The 27,403-nt window shown below is 37.5% G+C and overlaps 1 protein-coding gene across 1 annotated transcript; it reads left to right on the top strand.

Annotated features, from left to right (window-relative positions):
* The first annotated feature begins 1,350 nt into the window (after positions 1-1,350).
* Positions 1,351-26,518, top strand: LOC307117000 (chymotrypsin-like protease CTRL-1). The gene is made up of 5 exons (XM_079801638.1): positions 1,351-1,461; positions 5,600-5,762; positions 5,870-6,144; positions 6,804-6,949; positions 25,794-26,518. The coding sequence occupies exons 1-5, from the start codon at positions 1,449-1,451 to the stop codon at positions 26,100-26,102; spliced, it is 906 nt and encodes a 301-aa protein (XP_079657764.1). The 5' UTR covers positions 1,351-1,448; the 3' UTR covers positions 26,103-26,518.
* Positions 26,519-27,403: the final 885 nt, after the last annotated feature.

Genomic DNA, 27,403 nt, shown 5'->3' with positions numbered 1-27,403 from the left:
AGTTTAACACAATGATATCACAATGATGACTTTACTTGTTGAGACACATGACTATTAACTAATTCAAAATGAATTAAAAAATCATAACCACAATGACATATTACTTAAAAATTAGTTAATAGTCATGTGCCTCAACAAGTAAAGTCATAACATAATGATAGGCCTACCTTTGTAAATCATTAGCTTATGATTCATTAGAGCAGAACACTGGAAGTTGAAATGAATGGCTTCAACGCGTTGTTATAATTAACACATTAATTTACATTATTATTTAATATAATATGTTTTTCATAACTGCATCTGTATCTGAAGTACCACAGGAGGGAACTGTCGCCTGAATACTGACTTCCGGGTTACTGCGCACCTGAACTGCGTTAGGCTTTTCAGTTTAGCTATATATAGCGCTGGTTGCACACGCTTGTGTTGCAAAGTCTTGATATTCTGTTTGAGTACTTTTCTGAGCGATTCTGTTTACTATTGGATTTCCCTGTGTATCTGCCTTGGACTGCCTTGTGTTTTTCCCGTTAGCAGCACGACTTGGATTTGTTTGCTTAGTTCAGATTGTCTTCCTGGTTACTGACCCTGCTTGCTTACCTATGCTGTGTATCGTCTGTTGATTTAATAAACTCTCTGCAAATGGATCCACACCAGCCTGCCGAGTCCTCATTACAATGTTATTAAAGAATTAATACATGATGACACATTTAATTAATAGCAATTCATATATAATTTAATCTAGTAATCATATAGAATCTTCATTAGTTGCTGATGCAGTAATCATTAATAAATGGTTTAGTTCTTCATGAGTCATACATTAACTCATGATTATTTGTGCATTAGTTAATCATGAGTTAATGTATACTAGTGCACCGTATTGTAAAGTGTTACCGATATTCTTATATTACTATGACTTTTTATATATCAAAAGCTCAAGGAAAAGTTGATTTCTCAATTCTTAAATTCTTAATACTTAAAACAATACATTTAGAGAGAACAATGTGTTATTGCTGTAATGAGACTAATGGGCTGTACATATTGCACAAATTCAACTGATTTCAGTTGTGGCTTTATTTCCATCACAACCAGTAAAGATGCTCTCATATAAAGGAAAAACTGAATATATTAAATTGAATATCATCAAATCATCTGAAACCAAACTCTTAATTGTGTTTTAAAAGAAAATAGGTTGTGTTTTAGCTATACTGACGTCACCATCATGCATACTTTCATTTACTACAAGGAATAAGACGAGTCAAACCTGTTTTATTATTAAATGTTTGTCTACTTCTTATTGACCAGAAAGACACGTCACACAGAGGGTATTTAAAGAGAATAAAAGAGGTAAGACACATCTCTTTCAACATCTCTATCACAGCATTTCACTTCAGCCATGGAGTTGTCAGTGATCTTGCTCAGCTTTATAGTCATGATGGAGGGTAAGTTTGATCATGAGTATATACAGTATGTGTGTGTTTGCCTAGTCAGATGTTAATGTGAGTGAAGATTCACTATGGAAAACCATTTTCTTAATCACTATTTTGTTTTCCATGAATATCAAAACATCATATTTTCTGCTCTTTTCTCTGCAGGCTCAAATTCACAGACATACGGTAAGAGCAGCACACGATAAATCACAAGTTATATTGTGCTAATAGGGCTGCACGATTTGGGGGGAGAATTTAATTGCAATTTTCTGATTACAAATTGTGAGTATGATTTAAATGTGATTAAAAAAAAAGTTTGCTGTGCTTGTTTGTAGGGCTGCACCGTTTGGCCAGAATTTTGTGATTATATATCAATATGGCTAAAATAATAATTATACCATTTTATCATTTTTTTTCTTGTTTTTATTCTTCTTCTCCTATTGAGTCTATTACTGCGTCCCAATTCAGAGGCTGCATCCTTCGAAGGCCGCATTTGAAGGCCAATTGCATCACCGCGGTGCCACAAAGCCTGTCACAATCGAAGGCTCTTCAAATGCGGCCTCCAACTTATCTAATGAAGCAAAAAAAAAAAAAAAAAAAACTCTAAAAAGCGGTTCAAATGTTTATTATATACAGATATGGACCATATAGTGAACATATTTAGACCGTTGTTTTCAGACAGTTTAATATAACTTTCAAAAAAGTCCAGTAAATGTTGTCTCTCATCAGCGGCAGCTGTCACAGTTGCTAAGCGACAATAACAGTTCTCCGTAGGCTAGACCAGGGTTTTCAAACCAGGGGTCCTCCAGAAGGTTCCATGGGGTCCCCAGAAATTTTCAGAGAATAAAAAGACAAAATGGTTAAAGTCTACCAAACATTCTAACTGTTTAATTTGAAATGTTTCTTGTTGTATACATACTTTCCAGAATTGTATGTTTGCTTTGTGTCTTTCTGGTGAGTTTTTCTCACTATAGCCCCTTTGTCTCGCTCACTGCGGTTGTAAGGTAGTATTCTTAACGCAGTGCGTCAGCTGCTTACACACATTTATTGTGAAAGTTGCTTATACAAATAATTTTTCATTGAAAAATGTTCTTCAGGTTTATACATCCAACATTAAGTATAGCCAATTTAAGTTGGGAAACAATATGTTGTATTTATAATGTCACACTTACTATTTATCTTTAAAGTCTGAAAACCCCTGGGCTAGACCATCCCATTTAACAATGCTCTGTCCATCCTTCACGGTCTTTGAAGGTGTGGCCTTTGAAGTCCCAGTCCTTCGAAGGATGCAGCCTCTGAATTAGCACACTTGAGCCCATAGAACTGCTTGCAGGAAATTATGACATTATGACACAGATAGAGGAAATTTGGTCTGACTGTCAAGGTTGCACTTACATTTATGCCTATAACATTTGAACTGTAAGTGCAAGAAACACATTTATTTCCCTCTGATTCCTTGGATCAAGACTATTTGATTGAATACTGTATAGCGACTATGAGTCAGATAAAATAATAACTCAACGGGGAACTGAATTAAAATGAAAGACTCGAATGACACTATATATTATAAATAATTCAGAATTAATGTTTACCCCTTAACTTATTCGTCCGCTGATATGTAAGAACTTAAAGGGGGCTCTGTTAAAGGGAAACATGTATATCTAGCTCAAATGAATGAATTTAATGAATTCATAGGGAATTTTGAGAGTCTATTTTACAGCCGAGCAAATGACTCTTCTAGCGTTCATTAGAATGGGCCGTAAATATCAACTCTGCAGCGGATATTAATATCCGAACAATAGTGAAACACTATTTAACAGCCAGGTAACTTAGATCGGCAGTTCAAGACATTAAATTGATAAGCACATAACACAAGAACAGTTATCTTTGAATACAAACGGAACTTTATTGATTAATCTAACACATCAAACTAATATCTAACATAAACACACACGCTTGCACATTCACACGTTGCAGAAAGGAAGAAGGTGAGGAAAGAATAAGTTCTAAGAGAGAGAAATTATGAAATCCTAAGCAATCTATGCATTTATGAAACATGACCTGAAGAAACCATTGATCAGTAATTTAACCTCCTATCGTTTCTTAGGCAGGGTTATTACATTTGATCTAATGCACCAGTTCAGCTTGGAATCAAAAAGGCGTTACTTGCGTTTGTGTTTCGCGTGTCGTCTGACAAGGGGGATTCCCTTTTCCTGGCTGGACAGGGATTTTCCCGGATCTTTGATTCGCTGAAGGTCTGGTCGACGTCTGGGGAAGCCAACCACGTGGCGTGTTGGCGGCTGGATGAAAGTCTTGTGGGCGTTGTTTGAAGTTGGAGCGCGCTGTTATAAACTCGTTGTTGAGAGACTTTTGCGGCGAAACTTAACAGAACCCGAGACTTAACGGAAATAAAATAAACTTTAAGTAAAAGAAAGGAAAGTGAGAGAAAAGCAGATGGCCTGAATGAAATCGTTGTTAACCCATTTTCTCTGTATTGGTCTGTCACGATCGTCAGATCGTCTCCTGGGAGCTCTCCGTTCAGAACTCACTCTGGTCAAACTGCTAGGACTTAGCTCATCTCTGAACTGCGAACAGGCCGCGAACCAGCTCGAACCGAACTGGAACCGAACTTGAGCTGAACTCTGCACTGCTTCTGGTCTGAACTGTACAGAACTGCACGGAACTGAACTCTTCGTTCGTGTTCTGAGATTAAACTCAAACATTTGCCCATCCCCTGGATGGGTTCTGGCCAATTAGGCTTCAGGGGTGACTGTGTCTCCACCCCTCCCACAAAATTGGGTTAACTATAGAATTTAGTTTCCTGCTCTTAAGCAGAGAGTAAATTTAGACCTAATTTCTTACTATAAGGACATGATCAATTCTATAAAGATATCATTCAGCTCATCTGTTGGATTATACCCATACGGACGCACCGGTACCAAACACGATGCTTTTTCATCCACTCATTCAATAGTTACATAATTGCATGAATTGGGAGTAATGTACATGCATAATAGTCACGTGTATCAGTTGTAAACACACTAACAAGCTATGTCGAAGGCTATTTGCATGAAAGTCCAATAATCAGTTATTTGGTGCACTCCATAAGCTAACAGTTTCTGTGAGCTTGCTCGGAGTTTTAGCTGTCACGTGGAGTTCTTTTACTGGTCATGCAAAGACAGAGATCTGGTTTGTTTCTTTGTCTTGTGAACACAAAAGTCCTCTGTCCTTCCTCGATAACTTGAGTTTCGAGTCCATAGGAAGTCAGTTAATTATTAACTATAACTGGTAGCTCCGGGCAGAATCGAGCCCCCATCTCCCTCGTGATCGATGGTCGATTTCCGGGAGATCTGGAGCTGAATTGTGCTTTGTTGAAAAGGATGTTAATTTGATCGAATCATTGGAAGATTAACTCATCTATATGTCTGCGTCCATAATTGCTACATTCGTTACAATACTATGATGTAATTCTGTTCATTTAGAATTTTTTGAAAAACCGAATTCACCAAATTTGCCTCAGCTCATCTTGCTAGCAAAAAGTTATTAAAAGCTTTTTGATAATCCGAACCGTTCTAGAATAATGCACAGAAGTAGAAAAAGTGAAGACTAAAATAAACATGCGAGCTTAGAATAAACAGACCGTTATCGTTCATTGGTGTGGACGCGAATATAGTTATCGTTATAGTTATCTTAATAGTTATTTTTCTTGGTGTGAACGGGCCTTAACTCATCATGATTTTTGTGTTTGGCCCCAATATTTGCTAATTCATTTAATTATTAATTCAATAATTAATGTATTATTATTATTACTAATAGTACTAAATGAAAATGTAAAAATGACTGCATCATTTCACTGTACAATAAAAAATAGTCGTTAAGGAAAATAGGATTTTTAGAAGTATTAATCAGAAGTATTATTTTTATTTTACATTACACCTGTAGAAATACAATACTAATATATATGATTGTATTAACTTTTATTTTGACGGCAAACCACAGGGAGTTCTCATTTATTTTTCCGACAAGTGCTTCTCATTACAATGGGAACATAATAATGAGCTGTTGGGTTTCACTCTGAAACAATCTATACACATATTTAAACAGCAGTCTTATCATGATTTGGGTTTTATTCGATTAGTTGTGCAGATTTGTGACATATAATTTATTGTCTACAGATTGTGGTGTAGCTCCCCTGAATACACGTATTGTGGGCGGTACAGATGCTCCTGCAGGTAACTGGCCCTGGCAGGTCAGTATACATTACGATGGCAGACACATCTGTGGAGGAACCCTGATCCACAACCAGTGGGTGATGACGGCTGCTCACTGCATCTATTCGTAAGGGCTGCTTTATGACTTTTAAATCTTTCGCAGCTTAACTTTTAAACTATGTTTCCATAAGGTAATTTACTGAAACTTCTTTTTCGAACTCTCTTTTACAACAGTACTAACATCGACAGATGGACATTGTACTTGGGAAGACAAAACCAGAGCACGTTGCTTCCCAACGCAAATGAAGTGGAAGTCAGTATTCAGTCCATCCTTGTCCATCCAAAGTACAACGTCTTCCTTTCGAATAATGACATCTCCCTGATGAAACTGAGTCAACCTGTGAACTTCACTCAATACATTCGTCCGGTCTGTCTGGCATCTAAAGAAAGTGTCTTTCACAATGCCACAACCTGCTGGGCTACGGGTTGGAGAATCATTGGCAAAAACCGTGAGTGTCCTAAAACTAGTAATTCATGACTTAAAGATATGTATTTGATGCAGTGTTAGTTTTCAACTAATATTTACTTTATTTTATTTTAGCTTGTAAATTATTGTAATCATAGACAGCTAAACAAATAAAATGTAATCTCTAACAGAGGTTCTGACAAAGGGATAACTGCTGCAGTCTATTTAAAAATATATATAATGAATTTGAATGAATATTTAAAATCTTTTTGAATTAATGATTCAACGCATCTCTTCAATGAACGATTCAGTGAAACATTTTCTTAACAGACCCCCAATCCACCCCCTTAACTTTTTGAAGCGTCAAATGTCAGTAGCGTAGCTTTCAATGGAGAGAACAGAAATCTCACATATTTAATAAAAATGATCTTCCTTTGTGTTCAGAAGATAAACGAAAGTCTTACAGGTTTGGTCTTACAGTTTTGCGTGAACAATCCATTTAATGTTTTAGTGTGGAGGTGGAACAATTTTCCATTAATGGTGTTTCCGATTTTGGTTTTAGCTGGATCAAGCTGGTGTTCAACTGGTTTTTAGTTAGTTAGCTATTACCAGGTTGCCAACCAGTTTAGGCTGGATATGCATTTTTTTTAAAGAAGGGTAAACATGTAATTAACACACAAACACTGTCTCTGTGTATGACAGAGGCTTTGCCTGCTCCCCAGACTCTGCAGGAGGTGGAAATCCCAGTTGTGGGCAGCTCACAATGTAGCTGCCAGTATAAGCCAATTGATATTACAATCACACCACAGATGATTTGTGCAGGAAGAACGAGTAAAGGAATCTGTCAGGTGAGTCAAACAAAAAAGGAAAATTCTGTCATTAAATTTTCTAAGAATATTCTGGGCACTCTTTTAATATATTTATATATTTTTACAGTATATTGTTTATATAATGAGGACTGGGACTATCAAGCTTGAAAATGAGAAATAGCATCATAAAAGTATCTTGAAAGTAGTCCATATAACATTCATTACAAATTGTAAAGTTGTGTAGTAAATTATGTCTTCTGAAGCCATAGGGTTGGCATGAAACAGAAGTTACGATAGTCTTTTCTTCCTTATTGTAACATACACTATATTGCCAACAGTTTTGGGACGCCTGCCTTTACATGCACATGAACTTTAATGACATCATATTCTTAATCTGTAGGGTTTAATATGGAGTTGCCCCACCCTTTGCAGCTTTAACAGCTTCAACTCTTCTGGGAAGGCTTTCCACAAGGTTTAGGAGTGTGTTTATGGGAATTTTTGACCATTCTACTAGAAGTGCATTTGTGAGGTCAGGCACTGATGTTGGACGAGAAGGCCTGGCTCACAGTCTTCGCTCCAATTCATCCCAAAGGTGTTCAATCGGGTTTAGGTCAGGACTCTGTGCAGACCAGTCAAGTTCCTCCACACCAAACTCGCTCATCCATGTCTTTATGGACCTTTTATGGGCCATCCCCAAAATGTTCCCACAAAGTTTGGAGCATGAAATTGTCCAAAATGTCTTGGTATGCTGTTCCTTTCACTGGAACTAAGGGGCCAAGCCCAATCCCTGAAAAACAACCCCACACCATAATCCCCTCTCCACCAAACTTTACACGTGGCACAATGCAGTCAGGCAAGTACCGTTCTCCTGGCAACCGCCAAACCTAGACTCGTCCATCGGATTGCCAGACAGAAAAGCGTGATTGGTCACTCCAGAGAACACGTCTCCACTGCTCTAGAGTCCAGTAGCGTAGTGCTTTACACCACTGCATCCCACGCTTTGCATTGCACTTGGTGATTTAAGGCTTGGATTCAGTTGCTTGGTCATGGAAACATTTCATGAAGCTCTCTACGCACTAAGGCTGCAGCAAACGACTTTTTGGTTTTGTCGCTTAATCTATCGATTATTTTTTTATTAGTCGACTAATCTAACAATTATTTTTTACAGATTATTTTATTAATCCTTTGCCTAACTTTCAAATAAATTAGTACAACTTCTACCATTAGTATAACAAACTTTTATTAAATAATTTTCTAATAAATACTTCAACTTATTTGAAATTTCCCATTATAAAAAATAAAGTGCCAGAATTAAATCAGAAAAAACACGCCAGGGCCTGAAATGCAACATGTAGTTTAAAGAAGTCCAACAAAAATACTGCCCAACATAAACAGTACAAAAAAGGGCCTGTGTTAATTTCAGTAGGCCTAACTTCACTCAGTTCGAGTAACATTTCAAAAAGAGGCAGATAAACTACACTGTAAAAAATAAAAAGTTGAGTTAACTTAAAAAAATAAAGCAACCAGCTGCAAAGCATTTTTGAGATTACTCAACTTCAGTGGTTGAAGTTGTGCCAAATCATTTTTGAAAGTTCACTAAACTTATTTAAGTTAATTACACCTTCTTAAGTGAGTTCACCTAACTACCAGTCCAACTCAAAGAAACAAGTACGCACAACTACAGAGGTCCTGAAGTTCAGTAAACTCAAAAAAGCTGTGTAGCTGGTTGCTTTATTTTTTTAAGTTAACTCAACTTTTTATTTTTACAAGTTGATTCAACTTTCTATTTTTACAAGTTGATTCAACTTTCTATTTTTTACAAGTTGATGCAACTTTCTAATTCAACTTTCTCCAAATATCTCACCCAGATACTTGTATAGCCCTCACATTAAGAATCCAAATGCAGGAAGTACAAACCATACTGTAATTACAACACAATACAAAATACATTTCCATCATTATAGAAATTATTTATTGACAATTCTGCAAAACAGTAATTTTTTTTGCATGAGGTACATGTATTAGAAGGTGATGAAGTTCTACTCCACTCTACAATATTTATTTAAAAAAAGACTATGCTCTAAATTAGAGTACAAACTGAAATAAATAAATGCTCAACCCTATGATTATCCATATAGAGTACAGCTACTTGAAATTTTTTTGAAGGACCGGACTCTTGCGGAGCACTTGGGGTGAACAATAAACACTTGAAAAAATTCTTTAGGATAGTTCACATTGTTGGTTTAAATGAAGCCAAAGAGGGGAGTAACAACTGCAGCAAAGGTATTGCACATTATCTGGCCTAATCTGCTCTTAGTACTACAGAGAGGCACCTTATATTTGGGTTTGAGTGGATGGTGGCATCATCTTCAAATGATGGTTAAGATCCTCAGCTTCTCCCCATGTGAATGTCTTCTGGCTCTGTGTCCTGCAATAGAAATAAGCTTACAATTAGGGTCAAAACCAATTTTTTATTAAATTCCGTGGGATCACAGTGGTCCTAAACATGTGCTCATGTAACTTTATTTGGAAAGTAAAGGTGGCCATGATTTTAAAGGGTTAGTTCACTTAAAAAATGAAAATTAGACCATGATTTATTCACCCTCAAGTCATCCTAGGTGTAATATGAGTTATATAAAAAAAATTCCAAGCTTTATAATGGCAGTGAATGGTTGTCTATCCATCATATACTGTAACTGCTCCACACGGCTCCGGGGGGTTAATAAAGGCCTTCTGAAGCAAAGTGGCATGTTTGTGTAAGAAAAATATCCATATTTAAAACTTTAAAGACTAAAATAACTAGCTTTCGGTGGTCAGTGGTACGCAAGTTGACTTACGGTGAAAGAGTTACCCTTGAAGCATGCGTATTGACTGTGGCGAGCAGCGAGGCTGAGGGACCGTGAGAGCGGGACGAGGCCGCGGTCATTAGTGATGAGCGCCAACTGCGTGCCGTCGGCCTCGTGTCTCACGGAGGAGTGACGGGAGTATAAAGGAGGAGCGACGACAGTGAAGGACGAGAGAGGACCAGGCCTGGATTATAATTTGTGTTTTGTTTACGTTTTGTCATGTGTGTGCGCGGCAGTCGTCTGTGAGGGAATGCCACTTTTACTTTCCTTTTGGTGTTCATTTATTTTATTAAAGGGTGTTGAACGTTCGCCGGTTCCCACCTCCTTCTTCCCACACAAACTAACTTTACTACATTGACGAACACAGAAGCGCAGAGGATAGAGCAAAACAAAACACCGGTCATGAATTAGAGACTAAAATTTGAATTTTTAAAGAGAAATGGATTTTGATATAAGAGAAGAGAGGCTCGAGTTTGTTGCCCAGCCCTATCCATGAGAGGCGTCAAAGCTTGCGACTCTTATACATCGCATCAGGCGTTACTCTTTTAGCGCAAGCCGACTTGCGTACCACTGACCGCTGGAAGCTAGTTATTTTAGCCTATAAAGTTTTAAATATGGATATTTTTCTTACACAAGCGCACCACTTTGCTTCAGGAGGCCTTTATTAACCCCCGGAGCTGTGTGGAGCAGTTATATGATGGAGAGATGCACTTTTACTTCAAAACAGAAACCACAATTCACTGCCATTATAAAGCTTTGAAGAGCCAGGACATTTTTTATTTAACTCCGATTTTATTCGTCTGAAAGAAGAATGTCATATAAACCTATGATGACTTGAGGGTGAGTAAATCATGGTCTAATTTTCATTTTTGGGTGAACTATCCCTTTAAGCTTGTTCAAATTCATCCATCGAACTAAAACTGATAAACAGAATAATTTTCCCAAGCCCAAACATTGCCACACCTGCACCTGTGCTGTTAGAAGCATTGATGTAATTACAATGCTGATACAACGGTTCAACAACTTGTTGAATTTGTGCTGTCAGATGAAGTCAAACTGATCACTGAGAAAGTTTCAACTACGATGACTTTGTCCCCTGCTTTCTTCTCTTTCCTTTGCCTCTTGGCTGACAGAGAGCAGATAATACGTTTTGTACACCTAACAGGACCTGATAAACAGGTGAAGTATCTCAGGCATGAGTGTATATGCTGATGACACACATCTTCTTACCAGGCAAGTCCTCAGGATGTTTCCAAACTTTTCCCTCATAAACAAAGGTAGACATCTGAGAGTTGTGGCCTTTCTTTGAGCAAGCACATTGGAGTGTCTGTGTCTGAAAGACAGAAAAACAAATATGGAACAAATTATATGCATGACATGTTATATCCAAAGAGAAGCATGGGACTTAGCTTGACAGAGAGATGACACCATTCAACCTTTAACCAAAGATATATCATCACATGCTAAATAATTACCTGATGTACAAGTTGGTCTAGTAGGATCTTCTCATCTCCATACTCTGTACAACTAGATGTGTATTCATCCAACAAAGGGAAAAAGGTGCTCTCCTGTAATACTCAGCACAGACCCTGTTAAAACAGTAAGAATTAAGTGTACACGAGTTAATTTAATTAAAAATAATAATAATAATAATAATAATAAATATAGCTGCAAGCAGCAATACCGGGGCCAAGCGCAAAGAAGAAGACAAGACATGCCAAAATGGCTGGCAGTGTCAGATCAACAGGAGCAATGAGCAATTAATCACGTTTTAAGATGATTTGAAGCAAAAGGCTGAAAATGCATTGTAGTCTGAGAGTGTCAGACCAACTGCAACAATTAACAATTATACAGTTTAAGAAGATTAGGCAAAATGGCTGAAATATCATATATTGAGTCACTGATAATGTAAGTTAATGGTTTATCACTTTTGACCAATAGGTGGCACAGATACGAAATTGATGTGGTGTGGTCAGAATAAGGGAACAATGACACATGCAAAGTTTGATGCCAATATGTCAAAGCATTGCAGAGATACAGCCTCAAGAGTCATTTTGGCATAATGGCTCAACTTCGTCGTTGCGGTTTACAAAAACGGTTTCATCTATTGATGCAAAATCCCTAACTTTTTGTTGACACAGTCTGAAGATGATACGATTCGATTTTGGTGGAAATTGGACAAACGGTCTAGGATGAGTTTGAAAAAGTAGGTTTTGATCAAATAAGAACATTGAGGACAGGATGTTTGACCAAATATGGAAAAAATAGTATCTCTGTTCTCGGCATGAGCCAATGACTGTATTATGACCAGTTTCATTAAACTAGGCTAATTTAATCAAAAGTTATTAGCATGTTTGTAAATTTTGTTATAACCTCTGACCACAAGGTGGCACTGCCCCAAAACGTTTTGAGTACCTTCAAAGCATGGTGCGGAAGATATGATTTTTGGACAAACAGTTCAAAAGTTATAAGCAAAAACAGCCATTTTTTGTATCTCCGGACCAGTAGGTGGCGCTGCGCCGAAACACTGCATGTTGCCTCAAGTCATGCTTGTGATGACATGTACCAAGTTTGGATTGAATACGATAAAGCATTGTAGAGATATAGCCTTATGAGTGTTTTTGCAACCGCTACGTAAAATTTGTGTGCACGTTTATCAAAAACGATTTGACGAATCAACTTGATTTGCAAGATTTATTGTCAGCATGGTCTGAAGATGATCTGGTTCAATTTTCGTGCAAATCGGACAAACCGTCTAGGACGAGTTCGCAAAAGTAGGTTTTTTGGAAAATTAAATATGGCGGGGAAATTATCATGACCGAAAATGACGTCATAGGATGCAATTGAATCGGCATGAGCCAATGAATGTATTATGACCAGTTTCATTATACTAAGCTAATTAAATCAAAAGTTATTAGCATTTTTGTCAAGTTTGTTATAACTTTTGACCACAAGGTGGCACTGCCCCAAAACTTTTTGAGTACCTTCAGGGCATGGAGTGGAAGTCACATACCGAGTTTAGTAACAATACACTAATGCATTTGTAAAATATAGCATTTTAGCACATAATTCAAAATGGCCGACAGCCAAAATGGGCGATATGGTAAAATTGAATATCAGACGACTCGGCATGCCGTCCTGAATCTAACGAGACCACTTTTATGATTTTTGGACAAACGGTTCAAAAGTTATAAGCAAAAACAGCCATTTTTTGTATCTCCGGACCAGTAGGTGGCGCTGCGCCGAAACACTGCATGTTGCCTCAAGTCATGCTTGTGATGACATGTACCAAGTTTGGTTAAAAAACGATAAAGCGTTGCGGAGATATTGCCTTAAGAGTGCTTTTGCAACCGCTACATAAAATTTGTTTGCGCGTTTATCGCAAATGATTTGACGAATCAACTTGATTTGCAAGATTTTTTGTCAGCATGGTCTGAAGATGATCTGGTTCAATTTTCGTGCAAATCGGATGAACCGTCTAGGACGAGTTCGCAAAAGTAGGTTTTTCGGTTAATTAAAAATGGCGGGAAAATTATTATGACGGAAAATGACGTCATAGGGTGCAATCGAAATGTCTTGAGCCAAGGAATCAGAGGAAAAAAGAATTTCGTTTCTAGCCCTTATGGTTCAAAAGTTATTAGCATAAACATGAGTCAAATTTTGGACTGATGGTGGCGCTAGAGGGATTGAGTTTGAGACTCCAAATTTGCTACGGTGATATTTCAGACTGTCCTCTATTAGTGTGCCAAATTTCATAACTTTTTACCATACGGTTCTATGGGCTGCCATAGACTTCGTGGCGGAAGAAGAAGAAGATGAAATATAGCTGCAAGCAGCAATACCGGGGCCAAGCGCAAAGAAGAAGACAAGACATGCCAAAATGGCTGGCAGTGTCAGATCAACTGGAGCAATGAGCAATTAATCACGTTTTAAGATGATTTTAAGCAAAAGGCTGAAAATGCATTGTAGTCTGAGAGTGTCAGACCAACTGCAACAATTAACAATTATACAGTTTAAGAAGATTAGGCAAAATGGCTGAAATATCATATATTGAGTCACTGATAATGTAAGTTAATGGTTTATCACTTTTGACCAATAGGTGGCACAGATACGAAATTGATGTGGTGTGGTCAGAATAAGGGAACAATGACACATGCAAAGTTTGATGCCAATATGTCAAAGCATTGCAGAGATACAGCCTCAAGAGTAATTTTGGCATAATGGCTCAACTTCGTCGCTGCGGTTTACAAAAACGGTTTCATCTATTGATGCAAAATCCCTAACTTTTTGTTGACACAGTCTGAAGATGATACGATTCGATTTTGGTGGAAATTGGACAAACGGTCTAGGATGAGTTTGAAAAAGTAGGTTTTGATCAAATAAGAACATTGAGGACAGGATGTTTGACCAAATATGGAAAAATTAATATCTCTGTTCTCGGCATGAGCCAATGATTGTATTATGACCAGTTTCATTAAACTAGGCTAATTTAATCAAAAGTTATTAGCATGTTTGTAAATTTTGTTATAACCTCTGACCACAAGGTGGCACTGCCCCAAAACGTTTTGAGTACCTTCAAAGCATGGTGCGGAAGACATGATTTTTGGACAAACAGTTCAAAAGTTATAAGCAAAAATAGCCATTTTTTGTATCTCCGGACCAGTAGGTGGCGCTGCGCCGAAACGCAGCATGTTGCTTCAGGTCATGCTTGTGATGACATATACCAAGATTGATTTGAATACGATAAAGCGTTGTGGAGATATAGGCTTATGAGTGTTTTTGCAACCGCTACGCAAAATTTGTGTGCGCGTTTATCGAAAACGATTTGACAAATCAACTTGATTTGCAAGATTTTTTGTCACCATGGTCTGAAGATGATATGGTTCAATTTTCGTGCAAATCGGACAAACCGTCTAGGACGAGTTCGTAAAAGTAGGTTTTTTGGAAAAATAAAAATGGCGGGGAAATTATCATGACCGAAAATGACATCATAGGTTGCAATTGAATCGGCATGAGCCAATGACTCTATTATGACCAGTTTCAATATACTAGGCTAATTTAATCAAAAGTTATTAGCATTTTTGTCAAGTTTGTTATATCTTTTGACCACAAGGTGGCACTGCCCTAAAGCTTTTTGAGTACCTTCAGGGCATAGCAAGGAAGTCACATACCGAGTTTAGTAACAATATACTAATGCATTTGTAAAATATAGCATTTTTTGACAAAATTCAAAATGGCCGACAGCCAAAATGGCCGATATGGTAAAATTGAATATCAGACGACTCGGCATGCCGTCCTCAATGTAACGAGACCACTTTTATGATTTTTGGACAAACAGTTCAGAAGTTATAAGCAAAAATAGCAATTTTTCGTATCTCCGGACCAGTAGATGGCGCTGCGCCGAAACGCTGTATGTTGCCTCAAGTCATGCTTGTGATGACATGTACCAAGTTTGGTTTGAATACGATAAAGCGTTGCAGAGATATTGCCTTAAGTGTGTTTTTGCAACCGCTACGTAAAATTTGTTTGCGAGTTTATCGCAAATGATTTGACGAATCAACTTGATTTGCAAGATTTTTTGTCAGCATGGTCTGAAGATGATCTGGTTCAATTTTCGTGCAAATCGGATGAACCGTCTAGGACGAGTTCGTAAAAGTAGGTTTTTCGGAAAATTCAAAATGGCGGGAAAATTTTTATGACGGAAAATGACGTCATAGGGTGCAATCGAATCGTCTTGAGCCAAGGAATCAGAGGATAAAATAATTTTGTTTCTAGACCTTATGGTTCAAAAGTTATTAGCATAAACATGAGTCAAATTTTGGACTGATGGTGGCGCTAGAGGGATTGAGTTAGAGACTCCAAATTTGCTACGGTGACATTTCAGACTGTCCTCTATTAGTGTGACAAATTTCACAACTTTTTACCATACGGTTCTATGGGCTGCCATAGACTTCGTGGCGGAAGAAGAAGAAGAAGAAGAAGATGAATAATAATAATAAGAACGGGAACGGTTTCAATAGGTGCCTTCGCACCTTCGGTGCTTGGCCCCTAAATATAGCTGCAAGCAGCAATACCGGGGCCAAGCGCAAAGAAGAAGACAAGACATGCCAAAATGGCTGGCAGTGTCAGATCAACTGGAGCAATAAGCAATTAATCACGTTTTAAGATGATTTTAGGCAAAATGGCTGATATATTATATAAAGATTCACTGATAATATAAGTTAATGGTTTATCACTTTTGACCAATAGGTGGCACAGTTACGAAATTGATGTGGTGTAGTCAGAATAAGGGAACAATGACACATGCAAAGTTTGATGCCAATATGTCAAAGCATTGCAGAGATACAGCCTCAAGAGTCATTTTGGCATCATGCCTCAACTTCGTCGCTGCGGTTTACAAAAACGGTTTCATCTATTGATGCAAAATCCCTAACTTTTTGTTGACACAGTCTGAAGATGATACGATTCGATTTTGGTGGAAATTGGACAACCGGTCTAGGATGAGTTTGAAAAAGTAGATTTTGATCAAATAAGAACATTGAGGACAGTATGTTTGACCAAATATGGCAAAATTAGTATCTATATTCTTGGCATGAGCCAATAAATGTATTTTGACCCGTTTCATTAAACTAGGCTAATTTAATCAAAAGTTATTAGCATTTTTGTAAATTTTGTTATAACCTTTGACCACAAGGTGGCACTACCCCAAAACTTTTTGAGTACCTTCAAAGCATGGTGCGGAAGACATGATTTTTGGACAAACAGTTCAAAAGTTATAAGCAAAAATAGCCATTTTTTGTATCTCCGGACCAGTAGGTGGCGCTGCGCCGAAACGCTGCATGTTGCTTCAGGTCATGCTTGTGATGACATATACCAAGATTGGTTTGAATACGATAAAGCGTTGTGGAGATATAGGCTTATGAGTTTTTTTGCAACCGCTACGCAAAATTTGTGTGCGCGTTTATCGAAAACGATTTGACAAATCAACTTGATTTGCAAGATTTTTTGTCAGCATGGTCTGAAGATGATCTGGTTCAATTTTCGTGCAAATCGGACAAACCGTCTAGGACGAGTTCGTAAAAGTAGGTTTTTTTGAAAATTAAAAATGGCGGGGAAATTATCATGACCGAAAATGACATCATAGGTTGCAATTGAATCGGCATGAGCCAATGACTCTATTATGACCAGTTTCAATATACTAGGCTAATTTAATCAAAAGTTATTAGCATTTTTGTCAAGTTTGTTATATCTTTTGACCACAAGGTGGCACTGCCCTAAAACTTTTTGAGTACCTTCAGGGCATAGCAAGGAAGTCACATACCGAGTTTAGTAACAATATACTAATGCATTTGTAAAATATAGCATTTTTTGACAAAATTCAAAATGGCCGACAGCCAAAATGGCCGATATGGTAAAATTGAATATCAGACGACTCGGCATGCCGTCCTGAATGTAACGAGACCACTTTTATGATTTTTGGACAAACAGTTCAGAAGTTATAAGCAAAAATAGCAATTTTTCGTATCTCCGGACCAGTAGGTGGCGCTGCGCCGAAACGCTGTATGTTGCCTCAAGTCATGCTTGTGATGACATGTACCAAGTTTGGTTTGAATACGATAAAGCGTTGCGGAGATATTGCCTTAAGAGTGTTTTTGCAACCTTTACGTAAAATTTGTTTGCGCGTTTATCGCAAATGATTTGACGAATCAACTTGATTTGCAAGATTTTTTGTCAGCATGGTCTGAAGATGATCTGGTTCAATTTTCGTGCAAATCAGATGAACCGTCTAGGACGAGTTCGTAAAAGTAGGTTTTTCGGAAAAATCAAAATGGCGGGAAAATTTTTATGACGGAAAATGACGTCATAGGGTGTAATCGAATCGTCTTGAGCCAAGGAATCAGAGGAAAAAAGAATTTTGTTTCTAGCCCTTATGGTTCAAAAGTTATTAGCATAAACATGAGTCAAATTTTGGACTGATGGTGGCGCTAGAGGGATTGAGTTTGAGACTCCAAATTTGCTACGGTGACATTTCAGACTGTCCTCTATTAGTGTGCCAAATTTCACAACTTTTTACCATACGGTTCTATGGGCTGCCATAGACTTCGTGGCGGAAGAAGAAGAAGAAGAAGAAGAAGAAGAAGAAGAAGATGAATAATAAATATAGCTGCAAGCAGCAATACCGGGGCCAAGCGCAAAGAAGAAGACAAGACATGCCAAAATGGCTGGCAGTGGCAGATCAACTGGAGCAATGAGCAATTAATCACGTTTTAAGATGATTTTAGGCAAAAGGCTGAAAAATGCATTGTAGTCTGAGAGTGTCAGACCAACTGCAACAATGAACAATTATACAGTTTAAGAAAATTAGGCAAAATGGCTGAAATATCATATATAGAGTCACTGATAATATAAGTTAATGGTTTATCACTTTTGACCAATAGTTGGCGCAGTTACGAAATTGATATGGTGTGGTCAGAATAAGAGAACAATGACACATGCAAAGTTTGATACCAATATGTCAAAGCATTGCAGAGATACAGCCTCAAGAGTCATTTTGGCATCATGCCTCAAATTCGTCGCTGCAGTTTACAAAAACGGTTTCATCTATTGATGCAAAATCCCTAACTTTTTGTTGACACAGTCTGAAGATGATACGATTCGATTTTGGTGGAAATCGGACAAACGGTCTAGGATGAGTTTGAAAATGTAGATTTTGATCAAATAAGAACATTGAGGACAGGATGTTTGACCAAATATGGCAAAATTAGTATCTATGTTCACGGCATGAGCCAATAAATGTATTATGACCAGTTTCATTAAACTAGGCTAATTTAATCAAAAGTTATTAGCATTTTTGTAAATTTTGTTATAACCTTTGACCACAAGGTGGCACTGCCCCAAAACTTTTTGAGTACCTTCAAAGCATGGTGCGGAAGACATACCACATTTCATAACGATAGACTAATGCGTTTGTATTTTAGCACATAATTCAAAATGGCCGACAGCCAAAATGGCCGATATGGTAAAATTAAATATCAGACGACTCGGCATGCAGTCCTGAATCTAACGAGACAACTTTTATGATTTTTGGACAAACGGTTAAAAAAATGATAAAAGCAAAAATATCCATTCTTTGTATCTCCGGACCAGTAGGTGGCACTGCGCTGAAACGCAGCATGCTGCCTCAGGTCATGCTTGTGATGACATGTACCAAGATTGGTTTGAATACGATAAAGGATTGCGGAGATATTGCCTTATGAGTGTTTTTGCAACCGCTACGCAAAATTTGTGTGCGCCTTTATCAAAAACGATTAGACAAATCAACTTGATTTGCAAGAGTTTTTGTCAGCATGGTCTGAAGATGATATGGTTCAATTTCTGTGCAAATCGGACAAACCGTCTAGGACGAGTTCGCAAAAGTAGGTTTTTTGGAAAATTAAAAATGGCGGGGAAATTGTCATGACCGAAAATGACGTCATAGGGTGCAATTGAATCGGTATGAGCCAATGAATGTATTATGACCAGTTCTATTAAACTAAGCTAATTTAATCAAAAGTTATTAGCATCTTTGTAAATTTTGTTATAACCTTTGACCACAAGGTGGCACTGCCCCAACACTTTTTGAATACCTTCAAAGCATGGTGCGGAAGACACATACCAAGTTTCATAACGATAGACTAATGAGTTTGTAAAATATAGCATTTTAGCACATAATTCAAAATGGCCGAGAGCCAAAATGGCCGATATGGTAAAATTGAATATCAAACGACACGGCATGCCGTCCTGAATCTAACGAGACTACTTTTATGATTTTTGGACAAACGGTTCAAAAGTTATAAGCAAAAATAGCCATTTTTTATATCTCCGGACCAGTAGGTGGCGCTGGGCCGAAACGCTGCATGTTGCCTCAGGTCATGCTTGTGATGACACGTACCAAGATTGGTTTGAATACGATAAAGCGTTTCGGAGATAGAGCCTTAAGTGGGTTTTTGCAACCGCTACGTAAAATTTGTGTGCGCGTTTATCAAAAACGATTTGACGAATCAACTTGATTTGCAAGATTTTTTGTCAGCATGGTCTGAAGATGATATGGTTCAATTTCTGTGCAAATCGGACAAACCGTCTAGGACGAGTTCGCAAAAGTAGGTTTTTTGGAAAATTAAAAATGACGGGGAAATTATCATGACCGAAAATGACATCATAGGTTGCAATTGAATCGGCATGAGCCAATGACTCTATTATGACCAGTTTCAATATACTAGGCTAATTTAATCAAAAGTTATTAGCATTTTTGTCAAGTTTGTTATATCTTTTGACCACAAGGTGGCACTGCCCTAAAACTTTTTGAGTACCTTCAGGGCATAGCAAGGAAGTCACATACCGAGTTTAGTAACAATACACTAATGCATTTGTAAAATATAGCATTTTTTGACAAAATTCAAAATGGCCGACAGCCAAAATGGCCGATATGGTAAAATTGAATATCAGACGACTCGGCATGCCGTCCTGAATGTAACGAGACCACTTTTATGATTTTTGGACAAACAGTTCAGAAGTTATAAGCAAAAATAGCAATTTTTCGTATCTCCGGACCAGTAGGTGGCGCTGCGCCGAAACGCTGTATGTTGCCTCAAGTCATGCTTGTGATGACATGTACCAAGTTTGGTTTGAATACGATAAAGCGTTGCGGAGATATTGCCTTAAGTGTGTTTTTGCAACCGCTACGTAAAATTTGTTTGCGCGTTTATCGCAAATGATTTGACGAATCAACTTGATTTGCAAGATTTTTTGTCAGCATGGTCTGAAGATGATCTGGTTCAATTTTCGTGCAAATCGGATGAACCGTCTAGGACGAGTTCGTAAAAGTAGGTTTTTCGGAAAATTAAAAATGGCGGGAAAATTTTTATGACGGAAAATGACGTCATAGGGTGCAATCGAATTGTCATGAGCCAACGAATCAGAGGAAAAAAGAATTTTGTTTCTAGCCCTTATGGTTCAAAAGTTATTAGCATAAACATGAGTCAAATTTTGGACTGATGGTGGCGCTAGAGGGATTGAGTTTGAGACTCCAAATTTGCTACGGTGACATTTCAGACTGTCCTCTATTAGTGTGCCAAATTTCACAACTTTTTACCATACGGTTCTATGGGCTGCCATAGACTTCGTGGCGGAAGAAGAAGAAGAAGAAGAAGATGAATAATAATAATAATAGGAACGGGAACGGTTTCAATAGGTGCCTTCGCACCTTCGGTGCTTGGCCCCTAATAATAAGAACGGGAACGGTTTCAATAGGTGCCTTCGCACCTTCGGTGCTTGGCCCCTAATAATAATAATAATAGGAACGGGAACGGTTTCAATAGGTGCCTTCGCACCTTCGGTGCTTGGCCCCTAATAATAATAATGAACTCACCTAAGCTTTCAAAAACAAAGGTCACTTGTTTGCACATCAGCCAGATTCTTATCAGTGCATCACTGATTTTTTTTGTCTAAAAAGGACAAAATACAACAGAACAAAGATATATTTTTTTTTTAAAAGTTACAGTATGTTAATTTAACATGTAGTAAAATAGGCCTACTACAGAAATGGAATACTCAAATGTGAAAACAAATCAATGCATATTCAATGCAATAAACACGAAAAATTAGCAATCGCATGCTGTCTTTAACATTTTTAAAATCATGCACGTCTCATTCAAGCATGTTTCCTCATTCTTATCTAATGTGTCAATAACGTTAAATCTGTAACCTTAACTTTTGGCGCTCGGTTAATAAAAACAAAACGGTCTGCATGCCTCTTGCGGAAGAACATTGTATTCGGAGCTACTTCTCTCTGTTTATGTCTATGACGAGTCACGCCGCAGTTACTGTGCTACTCCGCGTTGCCGCTGACTGACCTAAAATAGTCCCAATATAAACATTTATTATAGGTTTAATGTAGGGATTCAGGATAAGACAAAAACACAGTTTGGAAAATGGATTCAAGATGTACTTGCTAAATATATACATTTCGTACATTTTGAACACAAAAAGTTACAAAGTGCAGCTTTAAAGGTGGGGTAGGTAAGAATTGGTTAAAAAACTTTTTTTCCAAATTTGTTTAAAATTTCTTTATATATCAATACATAATTAAAATGTAAGTACTCTGAAAAAGAAAGTATAAAAATTGAGTGTCTGTAGACCTCTCACGAATGTTTTAAAGACAGCTCATTATTTCCATTCACTCCACCTTCTTCCTTCTGGGCTCTTTCCAAAGCCACGCCCCCAAAACACATGAACGCGCTACGTCGACCGCTCAGCTCGAAGACGCATTATTTACCTGAGGCGAGCGGAGAAGAAGTGCATGTAGTGACATCATGTCAGAATCACATGTAATAAAAAAAATCTAACTTTATCATTATGAATATAAACAAATAATATGTCTTTTAGTACATATTATCAAGCTAGAATACCGATACTGGTAAATTTTAAAATACACACACAACACAGTGTCTACGACACACACAGAGACAAGATAAAAACATCAGTAAACATAGGTAGAGAATATAAAAACAAACCAAAGGCGGAAATAAACGTGCAGGTAAAGTTCCCGGTGAACATGGTAAAAGAGTTTAGACAGAGGGTAATAGCTAAAGCTAACTTAGTTCTAAAAAAAAGTTCCTGGATGCGGTGTACTAGCTTTTACACATGCATTTTGTTATCTAAAGTTACATTTTGCGAAATTCAACACGGCAGCGATCAACTTGAGCTAAGCATTTTGAGTATTTATCATCTCTACTAATGGTTCGCTAAGTGTATAACATTGTAACTTTATGCTAAGTAATGTTATGTTAGCTTTATTAGGCAGCTACGTGTGCTAGTGATACATGCTTCAGGAAAACATAAACCAAAAAAATCTATAATCAAAATGAAAGATTACCTGTCCAGCAGAAATACAGCCTCTTGAACTCTTCAAATCAAACGGGTGCGCGGCTGCGTGCATGTGGGCAGATCCTGTAGCAAAAGGGGCGGTAGCCATGGTAGCGAGAGAGAGTGACAGTCGCCCAAGCCAATCACTTGTTTCGTCCCGGACGAAAATAATGAGCGGTGTTTATTGCAGATTAAAAAGTCTAGAGTCACTCGATTTTTATACTCTCTTTTTCAGAGTACTTACATTTTAATTATGTATTGACATATAAAGAAAGTTTAAACAAATTTGGACAAAAGTGTTTTAGATCATTCTTACCTACCCTACCTTTAAGTACTAGTAACGTTACTGTACAACGCGGACAATCTAGTGATATATATTTTATATAATCTCCACAAAAATATCATCCACCCAGCCTTAATGTAGCTATATTTTGATACATACCTTCAAATGTTAACAGATTGCTAACAAGCTGACTGATCACCACATGGTTTATATGAGTTAGTTTAGTCTTTTAACATTTAACAAACAAGGTGTGCAATATATGGTGCTTAATTTAATTCATAAAGCTGGAAGAAAACGTACCTCAACCAGATGAAATCCAGTCCCTTCCACAGCGTGGTTGAAGTAGGAAACCCCGCGCAAGGTACAGCGACAACAGACTGCGCATGCGTGATGACGGGAAGTCATCAAGAAATCCAAACATTACGTTTTATCAACTTACTTGTTTCTGTTCCATGGACAAAATATTAGTAAACGTGCAGTGAAATTGTTTTTATAAGTAAACTCAACATTGTGGTCAAAAATGTGTCCACTCGACTTCAAATTTTAAACTGAGTCAACAATTTGCAAGTTGATTTTTTTTACAGTGTAACAAAAAGTCTGCATATGCAAATGTCAATATTGTTTGTCAGCAAGAGATCAAATAGCATTGCAATGTATGAATGTAGCCATGTCTAAATGCTTTGAAGTCAGGCTTGCTCTTTTTTTAGTCACAATGTTGCCGGCAACTGAGAAAAGGCCTTCAGATGGGGTTGATGTTGCAGGCACAGACAAGTAACACTTTGCTAGCATGCCCAAGGTGGGAAACCTTACTTCATTTTCTTTCCACCATTTCAGTGGATTTTCATACATATATATTAGTATTTGTAAATACTTACACAGTTGGCTCGTCGCTTTGAGGTCGGAGAGACCCAAGATGTTTTCTTTTAAGGTGCTCCTGCGAACAAAGCATAGTTTTATTCGGCTTCTGTTTAAAGTATTCCCAGACTTTTGATGATCGTGGTCTGGCTTTAAGTGATAAATTATCATTTTCACTATGCCCGGGAGCAGAAGTCGTCATTCTTCTAGATGAATGTAAATAATGTGACGCGTCAACGCATTTCAAGCACATCGACATATTTTCGTAGTCGTTGCAGCCCTACTACGCACTGTTCTTGGGTCAAACAAAGTTTGTCTCTCAACACGAAGAGGTCTGTAGCTAGTGATGGGACATCTGAAGCGAGGCTCCGGAGCTTGTGTCGAGCAAAAAGGGGCGTTCCAGATGAAGCCCCGATTCGAGGCTTGTATCGTTTCCGTGAAAATCACGTGACGATGACAAACGAGGCCTCGGTTTCTGTTGAATACGTCATTGCTTCATTCTGAGTATCGCTTCCGGATAAAAGTGGTTCGAAACCTCGCGCCTCTTGTGGGGTTTGCAGTAGGCGTTTGCATTGGTGTTGAGGTGTTGGTTGTACGTAGTAGCGAGTAGTAGCGTGTTTGTAGTAGCATAGTTATCATTATATATCATAGCTTGTATTATATATTATATTACATTATACTTAGTTTAGTAGATTATTAGAGTAAATTAGTTCAGTAGATTATTAGAGTAAATTAGCCTATATCTAGCTGTAATACCTATAATACGTATATATATATATATATATATATATATATATTATTATTATTCATTTTATTTATAGGCGCCTTTCATGACACTCAAGGACACCTTACAAAGTTCACACAAAAGATAAAAGTTTCATCAAACAATAAAGACAATACAGATAGAAATATATATATATATATATATATATATATATATATATATATATATATATATATATATATATATATATATATATATATATATATATATATATATATATATATATATATATATTATTATATGTATAGCCTCCCAGTTCCATGCACTATTGCACTCCCAATTAGCACTGCACACACAATAATTTCTTTACAATCATTTGGGCCATTCACTGTCATCACTAACCCAAAGAACTACTGAATAGTTGAACACAAAGTTGTGTGTTTGTGTGAGTTGTGTGTGCATAGGTTAATACAAGCAGAGTAAAATACTTTATTTAATACACAGGCAATAGAAAAAGGGTGTGCCCACACTATGACAATTTGGTTGCTCAGGATGAATAGATTTGTGTGCGATCCATTGCTTTGCACAGCAGGTGTCACTAGGGAGCACACTGTTTCATGAGGCTTCGGCTAAATGAACCTTTTGGTGAACCAATGGGCTGGAAAGCCTCAGTGGTTCAGAAAGCCTCATTTGGCCATCACTATCTGTAGCTATTGAGTTATGTGGCCTACCACTTCGTGGCTGAGTTGTTGTTGTTCCCAATTGCTTCCACTTTGTTATAATACTGCTAACAGTTGACCGTGGAAATTTCACTAGCTCCTGAGAGCGACCCATTCTTTCACAAATGTTTGTAGAAGCGTTTGCATGCCTAGGTGCTTGATTTTATACACCTGTGGCCATGGAAATGATTGGAACACCTGAATTCAATGATTTGGAGGGGTGTCCCAATACTTTTGGCAATATAGTGTATGTCTAAAACGACTTCTTGAATAAAAAAAAGGGCAGGACTTGATTTTGTCCATGGGGAATTGATTGAATATGTGTTTTGCTATTGGTCGATCTCATGTGAGTGACAGGTTTTCAGAGATGGAAATTATTGTGATTAAATAATATGAGGCACATGAATAAAAAAATAAAAAAATAATGCACACGGATGAATAATTTATAATAAATACTGCAATACTTCATAAAAAAGATTGAGTTCATGGTGACTATAAACAACCCTTTTTGACTTGTCTTGATTCTCTATCTGCTCTCTGCTTCCCTCTGCAGGGAGATTATGGAGGTCCAATACAGTGCAAACAGGGATCTGTGTGGGTCCAGGCTGGGATCTCGAGTTTTGGGATGAGATTTGGCTGTGCCATAGAAGGTTTCTCAGAGGTGTTTTCCCGTGTCTCTGAGTTCAACACTTGGATCACAGACAGCGTGAAGGGAGCCACCATTGGCTTTGTGACCTTTAAATCCAACGGCACGGACGGCAGCTTTACATGCTCAGCCACACTTCACTTCTCCCTCTACTCTAGTTTTATCATTCTCTTCACCGCACTCATCTCAAATTTCCTCACACTCACTGTCACTTAAAACTGACTCACACGCACATGCACCTCTGATCTAACAGGTTAAGGTGAAAACGAATGTGTGACAGAAAAAAATATGCAGTGAAATTCTGAATGACTTGAAAATGACATAAAACGCTAATTTTCTGTTTATCGAGAGAAGCTATCCTTCACTGGTAGATGCTGTAATACAAAAACCAACCTTCTCCTCTGACAGCTGTTCAAATATATCTGTGTATTGTGATGAAATTTTTTTTTTTTGAAAGCAACATATAAATTGCAAATATTATATTATAGTAGATGCTACCAATGCCCAGTTTAGGAGGGCCCTTAACAAAAAGACTTGTTTTTCTGCAGCCTTCAGGTCAGCTATAATGACATTATCAAAATCATGTTTAAAAAATGCAGATTCTCATTGCCATAATACAGTTCAATTGTCACAGTTATGCTCAGTTGTGGTTTTATTTTCTCTCAGTCTGCTTACCGGTTTCCTGTGTTCCTTTGTTGTAGTTTCCCACCAGTCTTTAGTTGCCGTGGACACTCATGCAGAGTGCACCTGTTCGTGGTTTAGTTATATACTTAAGTTCCTCCTTGCATTCAGTTCATAATAATGTGTCTTAAAAAGTCTCCCTTTTAATTGTGGATACAAATATGACAGGTTTGGTAAAAATCTAGGTCACATACACAGAGCTGCATGAACCTGCTGAGCACATCATTGAGATGAGATCAATGCTAACAGACTGTTTTCTCCAGTTATACATTAGACCTTTTCATGGGCAGGTTTATAATCATTAAATTAGGTAAGCGGCTCACATATTGAACTTATATATTGAATACATTTCATATATAAATTAATAAAATTGGCAACATTCAAAGTTGCTAAAAATGATGATACAGAGAGCACAAACTTGTGAAAGCAATCAAACACTGTGTTGGTAGGCTGGTTCTTTATTCTTTTGGCAAATAAAGAAAATATATAGTGAAAAAGAAAACAACAGATGCAAAACGGTAAGGGGTTCAGCCACAGAAATATGAAACGGGGGCAGCCTGGAGGATTTTTGTTTGGTCAGTTACAATGACACTTATTTACTTTGACATAATTGTCAAATGACAGTGGAAAAATGACCATAGGAATAAAAGTGAGTATGGGTCACATAATTTATTAATACAATACAATCAAATCTAATAAAATAATGAAATAATAAAATCTAAATACACTCACCTAAAGGATTATTAGGAACACCTGTTCAATTTGTCATTAATGCAATTATTTAATCAACCAATCACATGGCAGTTGCTTCAATGCATTTAGGGGTGTGGTCCTGG

Source organism: Gobio gobio (genome assembly GCF_949357685.1).
Source record: "Gobio gobio genome assembly, chromosome: 20".
NCBI lineage: Eukaryota > Metazoa > Chordata > Actinopteri > Cypriniformes > Gobionidae > Gobio > Gobio gobio.
The sequence above is the reverse complement of the archived record's forward strand: the minus strand, read 5'-3'. Positions and strand labels throughout refer to the sequence as shown.

Bases quoted from the DNA above. Each gene is read 5' to 3' on its own strand.
- LOC307117000 (XM_079801638.1), top strand. The intron at 5,763-5,869 runs GTAAGGGCTGCT...CTTTTACAACAG, and splicing joins GCTGCTCACTGCATCTATTC to TACTAACATCGACAGATGGA. The intron at 6,145-6,803 runs GTGAGTGTCCTA...TGTGTATGACAG, and splicing joins GAGAATCATTGGCAAAAACC to AGGCTTTGCCTGCTCCCCAG.